Source organism: Rattus norvegicus, chromosome 9 (assembly GCF_021556685.1).
Source record: "Rattus norvegicus strain SHRSP/BbbUtx chromosome 9, alternate assembly SHRSP_T2T, whole genome shotgun sequence".
Taxonomy (NCBI): domain Eukaryota; kingdom Metazoa; phylum Chordata; class Mammalia; order Rodentia; family Muridae; genus Rattus; species Rattus norvegicus.
The window spans coordinates 83,847,063-83,867,870 of record NC_141542.1 but is presented as its reverse complement, the minus strand read 5'-3'; the positions used below and the strand labels follow the sequence as shown (position 1 = coordinate 83,867,870).

Below are 20,808 nucleotides of genomic sequence, written 5' to 3'. Positions count from 1 at the left end.
GTGTGACAACACATCACATTTAGTAGCAAGAAACTTCTCGGCGCCTAAACAAATAACGCACATCAATGATGTCACCTTGTGTTGCTTAATGGCTGTGCATAATTTGTAAATTTGATGGACTGCCTAGCGAGTTCTTCATCAGCATTAAAAATAAAGACAACATGAAAGTCAGTGAACACGCATGGAAAGGGGGAAAGTTTGTCTGAAGGTGCCTAGATAATTGCCGTTCCCTAAATTAGTAAAAATGGGCATTGTCATCAAAGCATCATCTATGTCACCATTTCTGTGCTCATGGGTTGGTGTGGTGAAACGCTAATCAGAACTGAGTTCTGGAAGGGACACGCTCAGTGTTAAGACACCAATCCGATGACCACAGCCCAGATCACCTCAAATGATCACACTGATGATGGCTGGGATTCCTTGCTGTAATTTTTCTATGCAAAAGTTGCAGAAGGATTTAAGCACATGGGCATCAGAGATATGCAGTGGCAGGAAAAATCTGGACTCCTCTCAACATACATCAAATAAGTAATTACCTCCTGGGCCCACATCCAAAGTCAGATTTTCCAACACAGGAGCAGTTAAGAATTTCGAGCAATGTAAACCATAAGCAAATGTGAATGTAAAAAGAACCACGGTTTTTTCAACCCTTATCCAAACTTGCAACAAAGTCTACCCCTTGATGTCCACTGACGATAAGGGGTTTCTATTACTTTGGGAATTATGCATAATTTGATAACTAAATCAGGACATTTAGAAGTTTCTGAGGAAATAAAAGATCTCGTGGCCCGGGATAATGGTAAGAACAATTAAAAGTGGGCCAGGAAACTTGAGTCTCGAGCACTTAGAATCAGTCAACTTTGATATCCTTTTGAGACCCTTATACATCATAAAAGGGTCAAGAGAGCTGGGTTCAGTGGCCAATCAGTCTCCTTATTTACATAACATTTATAACAAGCATCACACTGCTATGTGCTTAAATCACTGAACCTCATTAAGAGAGCGAACAGAATATACAGTATCTCCCAGACACTAACACAGAATTTAGGGTTAGTGCTATTTGAGTCTCACATCAGATGTTTGGATTTCATGTTGTAATACCCATCAAAACTATTTACACGGGCTAGATGACGCTTTTGAACCTTTAAAATTATTACAAGCTTTGAGGTAGCTTTATACAGATCGTTATGAACAAATGAAAGAATATTATTTAATTATAAATACGCCTATATTAGAAAATGGAAACTAAAAGTTTCAAATTATCATCGAGCATATGCAACAGAATTAGTAGAAATACTCTAAGTCGCCTACAGCCATGGGACGTTTCTACTCTCCAACGACCTTTCCCTTTTTTCTATCAAAATACACTTTTGTCTGCCTAGTTGTAATCTTAGCCTGACTTCTAGTTGTAACAAGAACTATTCAATTAAAATATTAAGCTGACCCCCAAACCCGTGCCCGCAAATTAGGCCGCATATCAAATGCACACTTCGATCACAATCGCATCAGCTATTCTTCACGCGAGGGCTGTCTGGCGCACTGCGAGTTTCTAGCGCCCCCGTGTGGTTTCACTGGAGCGCTTTCATAAGGCTTTGAAATCTGTTGCCTAAAACTGAGCAGTGGAACAGACTATATATAATTCAACATGGAAGCTTTGCTGGTGTCATAAACCAAGAAAAGAAACCCTAAGTCAGCAAAACCCTTAGACAAATGTATATGTTCCACCTCTGCCTTATTTGCTGACTACTGTTCATTTTACACAAGCTCTTAAAAGCATTGCTACAGGCAATGGTGGCCAGTCTCATCCTTGTTTGACAAAATCCCTGTGTACAAAATCAAGAATTTAACATGGGTAAAACCCAGGAGCAACCCCCTTCCTGTTCTCCCATTGTCCTCAACATTTTATGTAATTAAATTGTCTGCATTCCCCTAAGCCATTTGAAAAGAACATATACTACCAAATCTTTCTTTCTCTAAATATATCCCTAGGCTTAGAGTTGAGATTTCTTTCCAATGTAAGCTGAGGAAGACCTTATATCCTAATTTGGTAATAGATGATCCTCTTCTCAAAGATGAATACATAAAACCTGTCTAAGCCAGAGACAACTCAATAGGCAGTCTTCAAACAAAACTTAAAAGAATTGACTTTAAATATCTGACATTATCAGAATATTCTAAACATAAAATAAAACCTATAAGTAATTGGCCATGAAAAATTAAAATGTAAGTTAGTTAGAGGCCAGGAGGTTATTAACAGACACACAAGTATAGCTCACTTATATGCCGAACTAAAAGTCCACATGTTGATAATATCAGTAGAAAAACAAGGAGAATAAATTCCCTATCAATACATAGTGATTTGTAGGTTAATATTAAAATCAGAACTAGGCTCCAAAATGGAAAAGAAAGTGTACATAAAATCGGAATATAACTTGTTGTCTTTCTTTCTAACAATATGTAAAACAATAAATATTTGTAAATGTACTCTAGTTACTCTGAGCTCTAAAGACTTGGTTTAAACAATCACAATATTTGACGTCACCAATGAAAGTATAAAATGATTCAAAACATTGAACCCTGTGAGAGGCTGACAGTTGTCTCCTGGCATTTGCTCCCTTTTCCTAATGTCAGCATCGTTTAGCTCGGTGAGGCAGCGTCTTGGCCAGCTGTACGAAAGGACAACCGAAACATTGCACTGAAAATCTATAGAGTGGTTCAGAGCAATCCTCTTACCTGTTAAGCCCTTTCAGTGTCTTATCCATGTTTAAAATGTCACGCATCTTATACAAAAACCACTTGTCAATGGATGTGAGCTTCACGATTTCGTCAAGGGACATGTTGTTTTCCAAGGCCTGCCAGAAGAAGAAAAACACCTTCTGTGGCAACCATTTTCTAAACGTCTTGTTTAACTGAAAACATAACAGCCATTCCTTTCCGTGGTATTTAGAGAGACTGGGGCCAGACTACCCCTGAGATACGAAACTGAATCATTAATGGTCCTTGAAATAAACGCTGGATGCCGTTAACTGCACCCCCAAATGTCATACAGAGAAACTACAAGAGAAATGTGTGCTCACCACAGTCTTAGCAGGTCCTGCCTCCTCCTCCTCTTTTGGCTAGGCTCCTATTTCCTAAACTATATACTTGGTAATAAGAAGAATCGAATGGCAATAGAAAGGCTCTATCGGCAGCTCCCCATCATCTTCTTATGCTTACTTTAACGATCTCCAAAGCAAAGTGCTAGCTACTCACTGAGCTGAGTGCACTGGCAAAGCTGCATAACTCCCCAAACCAAACCCTCCCAACTCAAAGCATGTGCACTGGTATCATTTATATTTATACAAATGTGCATATTCCCAGTGGAAAAATAATAGACATATAACATCTATTTCAAAACTATTTTAGAATGACATTTTACATTTTTAAGTTCAGAAGAGAAGTGCAGCTAACGAGTAACTCTGGTGCTATAGTCCACTCATAAAGTTGAGGTTTCTTAAACCTTTACTTACTCTACTGTAAGAGAGTCCATGATCGTAAGCTCTGAGCTATAGCATGGCACACAGGTCACACGACTAGAATAACACTTAATAAAAACACTCAAAGCCATGTTTGTTTTTTTTTAACTTTATCTATATTACTCTTATGTAATTTTTCACAAAATCACAATCCTATCCCTAAGTTCTACATTGGTCTTAATCCCTGAGAGACTAAAAGTTGCAAAGCATTAGCAATAGAAGGAACATAGAAAGTAAGTGATTCATGTTTTTTACAGATTAAATAAAGATTACATCCGGTAATGTAAAATGAACAAGGACCCAGAGTGTGGTAGCCACTTCCCTGAGAGGAAGAAAAACCTACAGTCAGGTCTGCTTCCATTGTGAAGCGAGCCTGCCAGTCCCGAGACATCATCTTCCCACACTGTAACTATGCCACCTTACCCCCACTGGAATGAAGTCCATTATGACCCCAAATGCATTTGAGGCTGGTGAAATGCTCACCAAATCAAAACTAATGCCTGCATTCTCCCCCAAATCAAAAGAGGTGGTGACCCAGTCATCCTGAAATAAGAATTCTGCAAAAGCCAGACCTCAGAGTACCTTGCCCTCCTCTGAGAATCATGAACGCCGGTAGGGAGTCCAACCCTCCCTCCATACTTTTTCCCTTTCAGCCCTGCACTGTCCTTATATTCTTTGTCAAAATTGCCGAGTCGCTGGTTGCTGTGGAAATGAACAGTAATGATGACCTCAAACAAACAGGAATCAGTTCCCTGTTCCAGCACTCGGGCAGACAATAATTTATCCCCGAGCCTGCACTTCTTGCTTATACACAACGTGCTCTGGGCAGGATGAACCTCCACACGTTTGCCCTGCATCCCCACCCTTTGTGAGTCTGTTAGAAAAGAATGAGAGATTTGCCTGAGTTTTACAGCCTGGCTGGGAACTAGGAAATGCTATCCTTTTTCATCTGTTTCAAGTGGCAGGAACAAGATTGCTAGACTTGAGGAAAAAATCCATTTACTGCCCTTCCCCTGAGGGAGAAAATCATATCTATATATGTGTCTATATATTTACACATCCACACCCACACATATGAATATCCTCCATTTCTTCTTAAATAAAAGACTAAGAGAAGGACAGAATACACAGTGAAATGGCCTTCTAGGAAAATCTCACTTTGTTGCTGTAACCCCACCACTCCTGACATCAGTCTTAAAACTCAAGATTAGAAAATATTCATCAAAGATAATAGTCTCTCCAAGAATTTCAATAGGACTTAATTATTTTAGAAATGAAACCCATAAGAATGAGGAGAGTACATATCAGATGCTCTGAAGGAAATATTTCTTGGTCTTAGTCAGCTCTCTGCAGGCCTGTCACTAAATGCTAGTAAGAGTTACAGTGAGTTCAAATCATAAAATGCACGTTTCTGTTGCTACAAAGGCACTATGTAAGTCAGATTTCCTCTTTAAAGATACAATTCCTATTTTCACTAAAACATCCCACATGCACACACACAGACAATGGCCAAGGGAGCTTTGTGAACTCGGGGTGGTTTGACACTGTTGGAGAATTAATGCCGGTGCTTCCTTAAATGTCAAAAAGCCATTTAGGGATATCTGACCAGACAGATTCCAGCTGCCCAAGTCACCTTTCATAAAATCAGATGAGCTGAAATTTCAAAACTCTAAGCACAGTAAATATGAAGGGAGATTAAAATGGCACTTCATTTGCATGAAAGGGAACTAAGGGGGTGGGCCTGAGAGGAGGGGCTTTTTGTTCTACAAGTAACCCCTCCAATAAGATAATTACATGGGAAAGCCTACTGTCACAGTCTAGGTTGCCTGATATTTAAACACAGAAAAGAGCAAAAGGCATTACATTACGGACTTTGGTAGGATGTACTACAGGATACCAGTGTATCACTTCTCTAATACAATTGCATCCATTTTCAGGGAGCATTTGATACAGGGTGACAAGAAAGAACAAATCAAAACTATAAAATCTTAAAGTCTGGGGCTGTGTATACTAAAAGTGGTTCATTTTGGCTGTGTGGGTATCTTTTAAAAGTGCATTGTGCCCTTGGGTCCAAGCTTCAAGTTAAATTTTAAAAAAATACTTATTACTCAATTAGAAGAATGTCTGATGAAATTCAGAGAAATGTTGCATGTAAGATAGGGATAAGAAAGAGGTATGTTTCTATGTGTGAGAGGGACAGGAAGTGCAGGTGTGTACGTGTAATGGCTCCCAGGAAGAGGCCAGAGGCACTTTACAAACACTAGGCTGTAAATTCTGAGGCCACTCCAGTTAATCCCTTATTACCTTAGCAATGGCATAGATGCGGGTGCTGGAGGGTTCAGACAGCTCCTTCCTCAGATCCAGGTTTGCTGGCCATTCCTTATTCATTGGGAGACGGGGAGTGAACCCATCCACAGATGGATGGCACATCCTCAGAGCCTTCTGGAAACTTTCCTCAAAGGTGCGACCAATGGCCATGACCTGGGATACAAACATAAGAGCTTCACTCGAAAGAACAGCCTCATGTAGTTTTGCTTTCCCACAAAATTCGATGTGCAATATTTCCCAAAACTTGACAACTGCAAAAGGACTCGGAGAACATCCACAGATCTCGAGCTTCTGTTCCATAGTCGCTCTTACCCTTTCTCCGTGCTTTCTAACGCAACAAGTCTTTAACATATGATTGGTTTTTCCTAGCTAGTGACTGTAGCTGTATTTCCTGAGAGTAACGAAGACATTGCCTGCACCTGTTCTGAAGCATAATAGTAATAAAATGAGGAACAAATGGCCAGAGCACAGGGACCGCCCTTTCAAAGACGTATGCCAATGTCCTTTAGAATACTGAACAGATAAGGAGAAAACAGACTATTTGAAGGATGCCAGTCAGTTCTCTAACTAAGTATTAATATTAGTAGACCCCTAAGAATCATAACAAATACACATAGGTTGTGATTTTGGATCTAGATAGAGGTTAAATTTCACCATGACAAATTTTATATGTCTTTGTACAATATTTACAGCTAATTGTGTCTAATATTTTTAAAAAAGGACAATTTAGTCTGAACCAGTCAATACCCAAAACTAAATTTAATCTGGCCTTGCAGCCTACCCAGTTATTTTAGTGAATGAACATTGCCTTTGAATCTCTCCACGGAACAGTAAATTACTGTGCAGTTTTGGGCTCCAGTTTAAAATATCAATGGTTACAATACAGCCTTCAGTAACTTTTCCCAATACCTCAGATAGGCTCAAGTTCACGTTAATGACAAATTATAAAATTGTGTGTCAACTACGTGAACAATACATATTCAAATACCACTAATTTCGAGCAGATTAACCTTTTACGCTGTCCCAGATGTAATTAGAAGTAAAGGGAGTTTCTGGGAAGCAGGGATAAACAAAATATCAGGACCTTTCAGTTCAGCGAAAGGGAGATTAATATTCCACTGTGCTTTCTCAGATTGGAAGAGTCGTACTTGAAGGTTTGTGGGAGCTCATGTTATCAGCCTGTCTCCTATACAGATGCGGTTATAGGAAGTATAAAATAATGAAGTCACAATTCACATGGACTGAAACCAAGTATTTAACTTCAAGGCGGTTGTCTGGCTTTGCACATTACACAATATTTGGGCATTTGTACCTGTGTGGTATATTCGTGGGTAAGCATATAGGTGTGTGGCGTGCACTTACTGATCCACGTGCTGTAGAGACCAAAGCTTGATTTGGGGATGGCTTCCTAAACTGCTTCTCCATATTATTTTTTGAGGCAAGCTCTCTTATTGAACCTGGAGCTTACCATTTAGCTAAGTTAGGTGGCCAGGGGACAGCCAATCAGCAGTCGCCACACTCCCACCTTCTTACCAACCCTATCCCCACCTCGTGCTGGGATTGCAGACACACATCATCACTCCTGACATGATGAGTGTCCTGGTGACCCAATCAAGTCTTCATGCTTACGCAACAAACATTTTACCAACTATTCCCAGCACTTATATTATCTTTTATACTGCTTTATTTTCTATATTTGATTAAAAACAAATCTTATCTCAGATACATACATATGCTTTTTATATATATATGAGATGAAATTTGTTTTAGTCAAATATAGGTATATATCTTATATATAGTTGATAGATAGGTAGATAGATAGAGATATGTATGTGATTGATATATATGGAACTTTGAATCCATAAAAATATCATGTAACAAATAACATAACACTGTTAAAACACTAAGGAGGAAATGAAACTTCTAGTAGCCAGGAAAACAGTATCCAGGCAGCCTTTTGACTGTCAATGCTATCAAGGAGGCGACAAAAGTACTAAAACCAAATCTCGTGTAAATGAAGTACTAACTCCTACACTCACCTCGCCTACACTTTTCATTGAGCTACCAATTCGGCTGGATGTTCCATGAAAACGGTCAAGGTCCCAGCGAGGAATCTTGGTCACCATGTAATCCAGGCTAGGTTCGAAGCAGGCTGAGGTCTTCCCAGACACAACATTCTTGATTTCTGGAAGTGGGATTCCTAGAGCGATCTTTGCTGCGATGAACGCCAGTGGGTAGCTGTAATAACACAGAGGTAGCGTTAGCCTCCCTTCATTGGTTGGCTTGTTTGTTTTTAAGTTCAAGCAGTAAGCACTGAAAACAACTCCAAACTTGAACGAGGCTTTCTCTACAACTCTGGCATCAGTCTACTTCAAAATGTAAGACACGCCAGATACGTCCTCCACATAAACATTTCCTGGCCACTTACAAAGTAGTGTGGTTCACCATAAAGCATGCAGCCGCGGAGAACCCACTCTTAAGCCCTCTCTTGTATTGCTACAATCTCCAGCCTTCATCCTTTCAATTCAAGATCAATAAGTTTCTTGATAAATAAGATTTTTCCTCTACTGCCTGTGTTTAATGTCCACTTAGATTAAAATCTGCAAAATAATCTCTGAGAAAAAGCATTCGAATTTCTATCTAAAGAGACAGCTGGAGTTCAGTGTGTTATACATGGTCGGGAAATATGGGCTTTGCAAGTCTGTCTCCAAATATTTGAACTTTGGTATCTTGTTAAAAATAAAACTTAACACCCTATAAATGTGGCCACCCTCTGGAATGTCACTTCAGATAATTTTATTTGGTAAGATAATTCACAGAACTATAGAATTGGATATGAGTTCTTTGGAAAAAGTGCCTGTCTTTACAGACCAAGAAAGAGGTAAGTGTCATGCCCAAATTCACTGTCTGTGGATGAACCAAGCAAGAATCAGGTCTTCTGACTTCTGTAGAGAGCGCTACAACCTTGCACTACTTCATAGCTACATAAAAACACTAAAAAAGTAAATATTTTCCTAATTTAAATGCCATACAACTTAAACACCAGATGCTAAAAGTATCAATAGAAACAAGAGGTTTTATTTACTTTCTTTCCAATTATGCTTGCTAGCAGCTGTTAAATGGACATTGAATTTACTTATTTAGTTCTCACATTTACCCATGGAAATATCCTATATTGTTAATTCCTCTTTGTTAAAGATCATTGGTTAGTGATTGGGTATGTTTTATCATGTCTATTTCCAAAATCAAAATGATCTATCCTGAAGTGTTAAGTTAAATAAAGTATTTCTTATCAGCCGCTTGTGTGGGCAGTTGAAAACCAAAATTAAAGATTAATGCTCACCCTTTAACAACATCTGCTAAGTGCAATTAAGAAGCTTATTTTTCATGGCCTGTTTTGGCCACCCAGATTTTGATTGGCTTATGATTAGTCAGCAAACAGAGTTACCTAATGATCCCACTTGTCTCAAGCTGGCAGCAAGCTCGTTAATAACCGTGCCTTTGGGGTTTCTCTAAAGCTTCTGACACTAACACACAGGAAATGGGGGCAAATTTTATAAAAACAGAATGGTCTTCTGTATTGACAGGCAGTCAGTTCCCCATTTCTACCTACAAAGAGATTGAAAACATATGCTCCATCACGATCTTACCCAGTGGCCTTGGAGGCCAGGGCAGAACTCCTGGAGAGCCTGGCATTCACTTCAATGATACAGTATTCCATGGAAGTGGGGTGAAGAGCAAACTGAATGTTGCATTCACCCACAATGCCCAAGTGGCGAACAACATTGATTGAAGTGCGTCTCAACATCTGGAACTCTGCATTGGAGAGGGTCTGGGCCGGGGCCACAACAACTGAATCACCTGTCAACACAAACACTCATTATTTAGTGTTATATTTCAACAGCCAGCTTGACTGACTTAATCTACTAAAAGAGATGCAAGGCATAAAGCAGACTGATGATTTAAGGAAAGGATTAAAATCAATATTCACATTCATATGAGTGAAATATCAGGTATTCTCCATAACTCTTATATTGTCCACGTGATTCTGATAATTTACTTATAGAATCACCCCCTCCAATTTTTAGCCACATTTATCTAACTGTTAAAGTTTAATTATCAGCTTACTCGATTCGCATCAGGCCCTTCAGCATCTCTTTCTTCCTCTCAAATGGTCTCTCAAGTTTTCCTTCCACAGAACATCCTCCCTCTGTGCTAGATGACTTGAACCCCCTCCTCTCTCCCTTCCTGATCTCATTCTTCTCCAACGTGAGGCCTTTGAAGTTTTCATCCCAGGGCCCTACCTTCTGCCTGGAGACATGATCAGCTCTCCTTCCCTCAAGAAACCTATGTCCAACATTGTCAGACACACACACCTCTCAATTTCTCTATCACTAAACATGGTGGAAGTTCGTCAAGGTCCTTATCCCTCCTTATCACACAATCCTGCTCTCTGTGTCTGTTCCATCCCTGAATTGCATTATCTCATTTTTTTCTTGTGAATAGCTAAGAACCCAAATTAAATCTTTATTCTTGACCTAACATAGGAACTAATACTGCTACAAAGAAAGATCTTTTGTAAAATACGTTCTTGCATTGACCTAGTTGATACTTTTTCCACCTAATTTTCCTCAGAACCCTCTATCTCCTTTGCTTTATGACCGATTTTCTTTGTCCTTCCCTAGAAATTGAATTGTTTTCCATGATTCAAATTTTAACTCTCTTCTTACCTCTATCTATGCCTATATCCTTTAAAAGGTATGTGTGTCTCTAGTTGCAATTATCTCTTCTACACTAAATGATTTCCAAGGATCTGTATCAACATTTTCATTTCCGTATTTCCATGTATGACTTTCTACGGTCGCAACTCCTTTCTCCAAATTTCTCCCATCATCAATTTAACATTTCTGGAATGTAAGTCATCATTCTGTCCTGTAGAACCAAATAATTTAACTTGCTAAAAACCTATTTTTCAGTACATGGGAGACTATTTTCTCCATCACTAACACTTCAGTGTGCTTTAAAGTTTTGCGAGCCCCATCTTTACTTCTCAACACTGTCATGGCTCAAATTCACGGTTTATCTGATCTTCCTCCATTGAAATCAGGATCACAATATCTATCATGCTGTAGAGGAATCCTGGGAATTCCAAACTAAAGGTGAGAATATTTTCAGTGCTATAAAATACTATGTCTAAATGTTAAGTGTTATAATCAGTCCACCAGCTAGGACTGGTAAAGTACCTTATACAGGGTGCTATGGTAATCCAAGTCTGGAGCCAAAGGCATGCCTATAATTCTGGAAGATTCTTTGCCTACCTGTGTGAACACCCATGGCGTCAACATTCTCCATGTTACAGACTGTGACACAGTTATCATCCGCATCTCGGACAACTTCATATTCTATTTCTTTCCAACCTGTCACTGACCGCTCCACCAGGATCTGGTTGGTCATAGCAAATGCCTGCAGATGGATGGCAGAGATACCAAAGATTTAAGGAAAGGCTGCAGTTTAAACAGGGACATTAAAGAAAGTACTCTGACCTACATCCTGGTCAGCACTAAAGTCTTAAACCTCATCTCTGTTCTCCCCCACCTTCCAGAAAGCATGGGGGGGTGTCTGAAAATCAGTGGGACCAGGAATAGCATCCTGCAGTGAATGCTCTTGATTTGGGTTATTGAGGCTTGCCATTCAAAGTGCTGATATGACATTAAATCAAACTAATTTAGGAAAAAGAGAAAATAATTGAGCAATCAGGCAGAGGGAAATGAAATTATTTCAGGAGCTAGGCTTCTGTGAAACCAGAAAATGTGATAAGTACAAATAAATGTGAAAAAAAGATAAGTCTAAAGATTTGGGCTTTCTCTAAAATAGCTGAGGGTGCTTTGTACAGTGGCATACACAATACGAGTTCACTGGTGCTGATGAGGAGGAGAAAGAAGATGATGATGCTTGTAGACAGTCATCCAAGATGGCAAATGCAACGTGGGAATTAGAAGAATCATATGCAGTTATTATTATGGTTAATCACTGCCTAAGTGCTTAAGTACCCTGAGTCGTATATCATACATGGCTGATTAGACAGATATGAGTTAGTGTAATTACCATTTCATATTTACTGCGTACCCACAGTATGGCAGAATTCTGAACTCAATATATGAAAGAGGCGATCTCTGACCTTAGGACATGTGGTGACTGACAACGGAAGACAAAAATGTCCCTTTATCTCACAACAGATTTGATTTTGGATGACAGTTAGATGAAAGGAATTTTCATTTTTATTTAAAATGATTAGCAGGCTGCATGATGCGGTGAAAACTCAATTTAAATTCTCCGTAATGGATCTCAACACTGGGTGTTTTGCAACCACAGTCACTCTAGGCTTAAACACAGGCAACTAAAAGTGTGACTCCTTTGTCCCCACATCTGCCCGTAATGAGGTTCTCAAAACTGTTAGAACATTCCAGAGCTGCTGTTAACAGGTGAGTAATGATTTCATTTGTCCTTTGGGTTGTTTGCAGAAAGAAGAAGACTCAGAGACAAAGGGCATAAATTCTGTATTTTAGTAAATTAGGATAGAAATTTAGATACAGGGAAAACTGGCTTCATTTCTGTTAACCTCCTAGCCTTGTTTTTAAATTCTTTCAAGTTTCCAATTTTACTTCAAAGTTAACTTAAGTACCTAAGTGACCTAACACAGCATCTAGTGGCTCTAATTATAGCATCAAATGAATAAAGGGATAGATTAGGAGGTAATGATATGATTAATTAATCTCAAGGAGAAAAAAAATAAAGATTCTCAACAAGAAAAATATTCAACAACCACTGATTATTTTGGCAGAGTAGAAATAATTGAAAAATATTTCACTCCAAACTGTCTTCATATTGTAAATGTTCTAAATAAAAAAACCTGGTTCTAAGAATGCTTTATTTTTATGGAGAAAATATATTTAACACAGAGAAGAATATGCTGTCTCTAAGGACATTGCTAATTTTAAGAATTCATAACATGTAGCATGCTACACTAAATATATTTTATAACTACATAAACATAGTTTGCTTTAAGTAAATAACTCCAAAGTCCTGAATGTGAAAAGGCACCTTTCATATTAAATACGTTGCTTTTTGTGTTTATAATATGGGCAACTTCAGAAACACTAAATCTAAGTTGTTGGCTTGTAAACCTGTCACTTACAAGTGCCTGTGTCTATTTAATTGTATTTATCTGCTTTCAATTTTTCAATATCAACAATTTAAAACCTTACTTTATTTTAATTCAAAAATAAAAAATGAAGACCTATAAATTGTGTGAGACTAAGCTCCCCTACAAATGGCTGTGCAATGGTGGTCTCAATCCATCCGCATGCCATTCGGTTGTCCTAACTACAGCTGTTTTCTCACTGAAAGTCATCACTGAATCTCAGTACTGCCAGCTATGGTCCTCTAGAAGCAGAATATGGACAAACAACTCGGGAGCAAGGTGTTGCGTGTTTATCTCTGTTTTGTGTTGAACATCTTTTCTTAGTGAAGATAGTTGCATTAAATCGCTCATTCGTATTTAGTGATGAATTAAGGTGATTTTGATAGAAAAACAAACTATAAGAATCCAACCATCGCTTGCATTTTTATTTGTGTGTTGGCGAAATCCATTCCTATTATTAAACTTGGAGGCTTATACCATTTTCCCAAAAATAACGTGAAAAACAAGGCACTTTTATTCTGCTCTTCTCATAGTTAGTAAAACATATTTTAGCAATGTGATTTGCTGGATTGGATTGTGGAACACCGGTGGATGAGGTGTACCTCCACGAAGTCGGTAGCAAAATGAAAATGGACAGGCAGGTAGAGCGACCTCTGGTTTACGTAAAGTCCTATGGGTTGAAGATTTGTGCTGTTTCCTTCTCGATATCCACTTGAGGATAGAGCTTTGCTCAGAAAAAAAACTTACCTTTGTGCCAAGATCCATTAAGGTCTCCTTGTTGGGACAGATGCCGGAGCCTAACCCACCCAGAGCATACGCAGACCGAATCATCACAGGGTAGCCAATGGTGTCTGCTGCCTTCAAGGCATCCTCCATCTGTGAGCAAAACACGGATACTGAAGCTGAAAACCCAACCCCTCTACACCTCTCTCCCTCTCTCCCTCTCTCCCTCTCTCCCTCTCTCCCTCTCTCCCTCTCTCCCTCTCTCCCTCTCTCCCTCTCTCCCTCTCTCCCTCTCTCTCTGCTTCTCTCTCTCTCTCTCTCTCTCTCTCTCTCTCTCTTTCTCTCTCTCTCTCTCTCTCTCACACACACACACACACACACACACACTCGCGCGCGCGCGCGCGCCCGCACACAGAGTCACAGTCACAGTCACACCATGAGATCCCAGAAACTCAGGTTAATTGGTTGATTTGCACAGAGGGGAATTGTTTTATTTTTCCCCTCATCTTCGTCTGAAAAAAGAATGTCACTCTATAAAGTAAAGTAAAATGTGTCTGTAATATTTTTTTACTTTTATCGGATGAATTTTTAAGTTGTTTTTTAAACCCTGCTACACCATGACCAAAAGCAGAAGTGATCATCGCTTATTGTAGAAAGATATGCAGACAATGGTATTTTTAGCTTTAGTTTGAAAGTCTATCATTTAAAGAGAAAAAAAAAAGGATGTTTTCTATTCCCAAAGCTAACATGGCAATAAAACAGTGTACCACTAAGAATACTACATAAAAGAAGATATTTCATTTTTCAAATTTATTCTGAGAATAGTCTCTCCAACCTGGAATTTTTTTTAACTTACCGAATACAACATATGGTGGCTATATTTTTCTGTCATGGAATATTATTACACCACCAATGGGAATGTAATTACACCTTCCCCATATGCCGGTTTCTTATCATAGGGAAGCAAGGACATAATTATATTTGGCAATGAAAGTATGAATGTACGGCAAGAGCTTCCCAAAGCATTCAGGAGAGCTCCCATGGGTTGCTCTTGATTGACAGCTTTGTAGTCTGCATGTACTTGGTAGCATGCTTTTCTGAGACAGATACACCCAGTTTTAGTGATGACAGAATTACTTGACTCATTCCTAAAGTTTTGCCTATTTCTACAATGGGAAGCTTGTGTTTACGGCTTCCACTCTCTACTTCAAAAATATGTGTCTAGGGGTTGGGGATTTAGCTCAGTGGTAGAGCGCTTGCCTAGGAAGCGCAAGGCCCTGGGTTCGGTCCCCAGCTCCGAAAAAAAGAACCAAAAAAAAAAAAAAATATGTGTCTAAAATCAAAATAAAATCAGGGCAAAAAGAGGTGTATAGCTAGTTGATTTTTTTGATGTTTGGTAATATCCTAAAAATAGGCATAATGTATAATGGAAAATAAGTGTAGAAACAGGAAACCCAGATCTATATCAAAAATATGCTCATCCAGGATGAGTCTTATTGACTAAGTTCATTTCATTCTTAAATATTTATTTCATTCCAAAGATCCAATTTTCAGGGCATTAAGGCTTATACTCAACATGTGTGACTTATTGCAGAAAAGAACAGAAGGCAAAAATAAGTCAGCTGTCACAAATCTGTGCCGTTGTTATTTTCAAGAGATCACGGGTGCTTCAACCTCAAGCAAAGAGGTTCACCTGCAGGTTTATATTTTCCTTTGCTGAGTAAAATACCAACCTCTATTTCTCAAGTTTTAGCCCTGAGTGCTGCTATTAATCCACAGTGTTTCTGTGGGACTAAAATACCTATGAGGACAATACATATAAATATGAAGATTTTATATATAATAATTATCAGGCATGATAACCATTGTCCATGCAGTTCAAGACTAGCAATGTGTGCCCGTCTCCCAAGAACAGAGTGCCTTACTGATTCCACTGCAAAGCTAGGAGCAATCTTCTCGTTGATCTCATTCAGCTTGTCTGAGAAAAGCTGCCTGTCTTCTGTGGCCATAATGGACTCGACCGATGTTCCCAAGACCTTCACACCATATTCCTTGAGCACACCCCTCTTGAATAGTTCCACTCCTACAGAAGAATTAAATAAAATGGGATTTCTTAATCTCAAACTCTGTGCCTTCTTAACAAACATTGATGACATTAATTACAAAATAAATAAGTAGATAATTGGATGAATAAATAAACATCCTGGGGCTGAAGAAAAATGGCTCAGCAGTTAAGAGCACTGGCTGCTCTTGCAGAAGACCACGATTCAGTTCCCAGCACCCACATATTTCTAAACTATACTTCTAAAGTTATCTGATGCCACCTTTTGACCTCCTAGAGAACAAGGTCCAAGTGTAGCACATATACATGAATGCAGGCAAAATACATATATAAAATAAATGTATCTAAAAGCAATTTTGAAAGAACTCCTAAAATTGGATCCAAGTATAGATCTCTCCTGAGAGACACAGCCAGAACCTGTCAAATACAGAGGCGAATGCCAGTAGCAAACCACTGGACCAAGAACGGGATCCCCATTGGAGGAATTAGAAAAAGGTCTGAAGGAGTTGAAGGGATTTGTGACCATAAGAACAACAATGCCACCAACCAGAGCTTCCAGGGACTAAACCATTACCCAAAGACTATACATGGACTGACCCTGGGCTCCAACTGCATAGGTAGCAGTGAATAGCCTTATTGGGGCACCAGGGGAAGGGGAAGTCCTTGGCCCTGCCAACGTTGGACTCCCAGTGTAGGGGATTGTTTGGGGGGGAAGTAGGGGGAGGGTGGGGAGGGGAACAACCATATAGAAGGGGAGGGGGAGGGTTAGGGGGCTGATGGACAGGAAACGAGGAAGGAGAATAGCATTTGAAATGTAAATAAGAAATACCCAATTTAATAAAAAATGGAAGAAAAAAATTGTATCCAAGGAATCACCACAGTCAATAATAGAGTTGTAAAGTCAAGTCTACATCGTCAGGTGACAGACAAATGCCACAGCACTGACTATGAAACGAACATTAATTCTCATTTTTCATTCGTAATAGTTCTCGGAGTTTCAATGATAGCAATTTCCTAAAGTGAAGAATGAAACCCACTAAATCCATTTGGCCACGTTAGAGTCTTAAAGTGAATATTTTCCTTTTTCCTACTACTTTGTGCCATAAACGATACACTTTACTACATGGTACTGTAGGCTTTTGTTGGCTATTTCCTTATACATTAGAATAAAGGCTTTATGGACACACAGAACACAGCTGTTAGACGACTACAAACAGCATGTATTCCACACTGATTCATAGAACAATCTATACCTGAACAGAGAAGGACTCACCACAGTTCAGAGCTGTCTGGCCACCCATGCCCAGAATTAACCCATCGGGCCGTTCAGCCTTGATAACTTCTGTGACAAACTGGGGGGTGATAGGGAGAAAGTAGACTGCATCTGCCTGCTTCAATCCCACCTCGTTGGTCTGCACGGATGCAATGTTCGGGTTCATCAGGACTGTTTTGACGTTTTCTTCCTGAAAGAAGAATCAAGTGTCTGAATTTATGGTCTAAGGTAGGTGGTGGTTACTACGCTCAAATGAAAACTAGTTGGGAGACAAATCTTTTATTCCCTGGATCAGCTGCAGGGATCAATAGGACAAGTCAATAAAAACTTTAAAACTGCCAAATGAAGGAAGAAAACACTTTAAAATAATGCTTATAAGAAAGAAGGGTGAGGGTTCCACAAGATGGTCACCATGAATCCTTCTGTAGGGCAGGTGGCAAGTCAAACTGGAAATCATTTCTAGAGAGACTGTCCAGAAATCTGCTAAACTTGATTGATCTTAAGAGTGAAACAATCAGAAACAAAACTTAAAGTGAGTAAGCACACTATGGAATTAGAAGCAACTTAGATGTTTTTCTCTATATATCTTGTCTCTATATATCAGCACTGAGTGTGCATTTCCAGGGCAGTATAATGTGTCGTATTCTTGCTAGAATCACTAAGAGCCACCTGCCAGCTGTTCACCAATGTTTGCTGCCCTGTTCTCCATCTGATGTCACTGCCCTGCTCAGTGCTTGCCAGGTCTCTAGTGAATGCCTGAGGCAGGGTTGCAGACCCAGTGGTTACACCACCTCTGGATGGCCTGGTTATCACCAAGATGTAGAGCTTGTTGGAGACAGAATTAATGAGAGAGCAAGTTGCCTCTGCAGAAGAGTGCTTTAACCACACCAGATAGTTTCTCAAGGCTGGCTTTGTTAGGATGACAGTGGGGACCTTGGTAAATGGAAAAATCCATTTATCCTCCCCAAGAAGTGTCAAATAATCCTTTCTACTTGAAAATATAGCCGTATCATCCAGTTTGCAAGTCATCAATAAGTGGATAGGATTATCTCGGTGACAAGTGATAATTTTGTAGGCTTGAACAAATGTATTACTGCCCTTGCTCACCCAGCTAGAGCATCCCACATCCACCACAGAAATGCCCAAAGTATCTAAAATAGGAGGGGAAGTAGCCTAAGGTCCAAACTGCCTCCTTCACATCCAACAGGGGCAGACTTAACAATGTATTCCAGAAACAGTAAAAGTTCGTGTTTTCAATGTAGAGACAATAGTGTACATAATCCCAACCACTTTATCTGGCGGATGTGCACATTTAAAACAGTAAAAGTTTTGGTTTTGTTTTGTCCCAACTTTTACTGCAGAGTTCCACCAATAGCTAAGGAAAATTATTATAGCAACTTTGAGAAGAAGTATCATAAATCTAAATTACAAGATACTAATTAGACTCATTAAGGAGAGCATATTAATCCTAGGAAAGTTCGTGCTCTCTCACCTTCATGGCTTTTACAGCCTGAGATCCGGAGTAATCAAATTCACCTGCCTGACCAATGGACAGGCCTCCTGATCCTAGGATAAGGACCTTGGAAACCTGTAAACAATAAGAAAGAAACATTACTATCACTGCTCAGTACTAGAAATAGGGTATTTGCAAGAGGAAACAAGCCAAACTATGTTATCTGAGTTTATATAGTGATTTGCAAGAAAAAAGATTAACAACTAAAATACTCTAATTTCAACGCCCTGTCCAACACTCATGAACAGTTTTGTTAAGAGAAAAAATTTTTGAAAGAAGCTGATATTTAGCTTAAGAATATGCAAATACCAAATGCATCTACTCTACACAAAATGTGTATAAATATATTTGCATATATGTATTGTGCACGTTTTGTAAATAACAATGCATTCTTATAAAATTTATAATATTAACAAGGAATAAAAGCTTTATCATATTAACATGAAAGTTTAAATATATAATGATTTAGGTTTTTTACATATTAATCTTTACCCACTTGCCTTTAGAGGTAAAATAATAAAATTTTATTTACCATATTAAATAGCGATTCATCTAAAATATTCTACCAACTGTATCAGCTGCAGTGATTCTAAAGTATATGTCAGGCTTAAAAAGAAGTATGATTTATGATGGGAAATGGAAAACACCAAATTGTAAAATATAGGTAACATGATTCTTTAGCATGTTGATATTAGTCTAGAAGAAGGGAATTTTGGAAGACAGTATTTTAAGTGAAAATTCCTTATTCTCTGCAACTTGACCAGGTGTGAGTCTCTGTGCATGTTCATTACCATCTGTTGCAGGACAAAGTTTCCCTGATGAGGGTTGAGGAAAGCACTAATCTATGGCTATAAAAATAAGGCATTGGAAAAGGTTTAGCACTGTGTCCATTTAGCAGAATAATAATGGTAGGATCTCCCCTAGGCACTGTGTGATTTGTTTAGACAAAAGCTCTGTGCAGAAAATAGAGAACTGGGGATATTCAGCCCTAAATGGGATATATATATACATATATATGATATGTATCTTGTATGATATATGTATATATATATATATCCCATATATATGTATCTTGGAATGTATATAGATATATATGTATCTTGAGATATATATACATATACATATGTATATATACACATATTCATCCTCCCAAGGCTTGAAGATCGTTGTGCAAAAGGGGCAGAAAGACTGTAGAAGCCAGAGCTGTGAGTGGCTATAGTGAAACAGTTTCACAAATACAATAGGGCAGTTGTACATAGGAACTCATGATGGTGACAGCATACACAAGACCTATGCAAGCTGAAGAGAGACAAAACTGCAAAATGGAAGGAGAATGTAGACATGGAGTCCCATCTTTAGTTGAGGAGCTGTTGGGACTTAATTGCTGCGAGGAAAGTTAAATTTCTTTATAGGGGCCACAATGAGTAAACGGCCACACATACAAGAACATATGGGCACAGCAAATGGTATTTAGTGGGCATAAAAACACTGAGGACACAAAGCTGAACCAGTAGACAGGAAGGATGGATCTGGGAGAAGTTAGGGAGATGTGTCTCATGATTAAAATACACTATGAAATGTTCAAAGAATTAATAGGAATCTTTTAAATTTTTAATGTAAATTCCATTGACTTACCAAGAACAGATAATAGAAAAATATAATATTGGTGTTTATTTTTCATAGGTGTTAGTATAATTTACATCATTTTCTTTAAAAGGTTATCACATGAGAGAATATATGACTCACAAACCAAGCCCACATCTACTAACCTCGACTCGAGATGCCACCAATGCTGGCTTGGGCAGAACTGAGGTAATGGTGGTGCCTTTGCCCTTCTTTATCAGCGAGAAGAAGGAATCAAATAGGTACTAGAAAAGGAAAACAAAACGAACTAGTTACACACTTCTGAACATAAGAGGTCTCTAACAAGTCAGCTGATACTCGGTTGAGTGGGAACTTCAGGAGATCTTTGTGGGGTTTGTTTGTTTCTTTGTTTTACTGTAAGTTCTTCCATGAATATTAGAGGTTTTGTTTCTTTTTTTTTTTATTATTAACTTGAGTATTTCTTATATACATTTCAAGTGTTATTCCCTTTCCCGTTTCCGGACAAACATCCCCCTCCCCCCTCCCCTTCCTTATGGGTGTTCCCCTCCCAACCCTCCCCCCATTGCCGCCCTCCCCCCATAGTCTAGT

The 20,808-nt window shown here is 38.9% G+C and overlaps 1 protein-coding gene across 1 annotated transcript in view; it reads right to left on the bottom strand.

The window, feature by feature from the left end:
• The window catches only part of Cps1 (carbamoyl-phosphate synthase 1), a 122,306-nt gene that overhangs the window by 50,599 nt on the left and 50,899 nt on the right, over positions 1-20,808 (bottom strand). Inside the window, 10 exon segments of the mRNA NM_017072.2 lie at positions 2,734-2,852; positions 5,820-5,996; positions 7,883-8,081; positions 9,494-9,704; positions 11,162-11,306; positions 13,792-13,920; positions 15,693-15,850; positions 17,103-17,292; positions 18,595-18,690; positions 20,385-20,483. Of these exon segments, the coding sequence (NP_058768.1) occupies positions 2,734-2,852; positions 5,820-5,996; positions 7,883-8,081; positions 9,494-9,704; positions 11,162-11,306; positions 13,792-13,920; positions 15,693-15,850; positions 17,103-17,292; positions 18,595-18,690; positions 20,385-20,483 (1,523 nt within the window).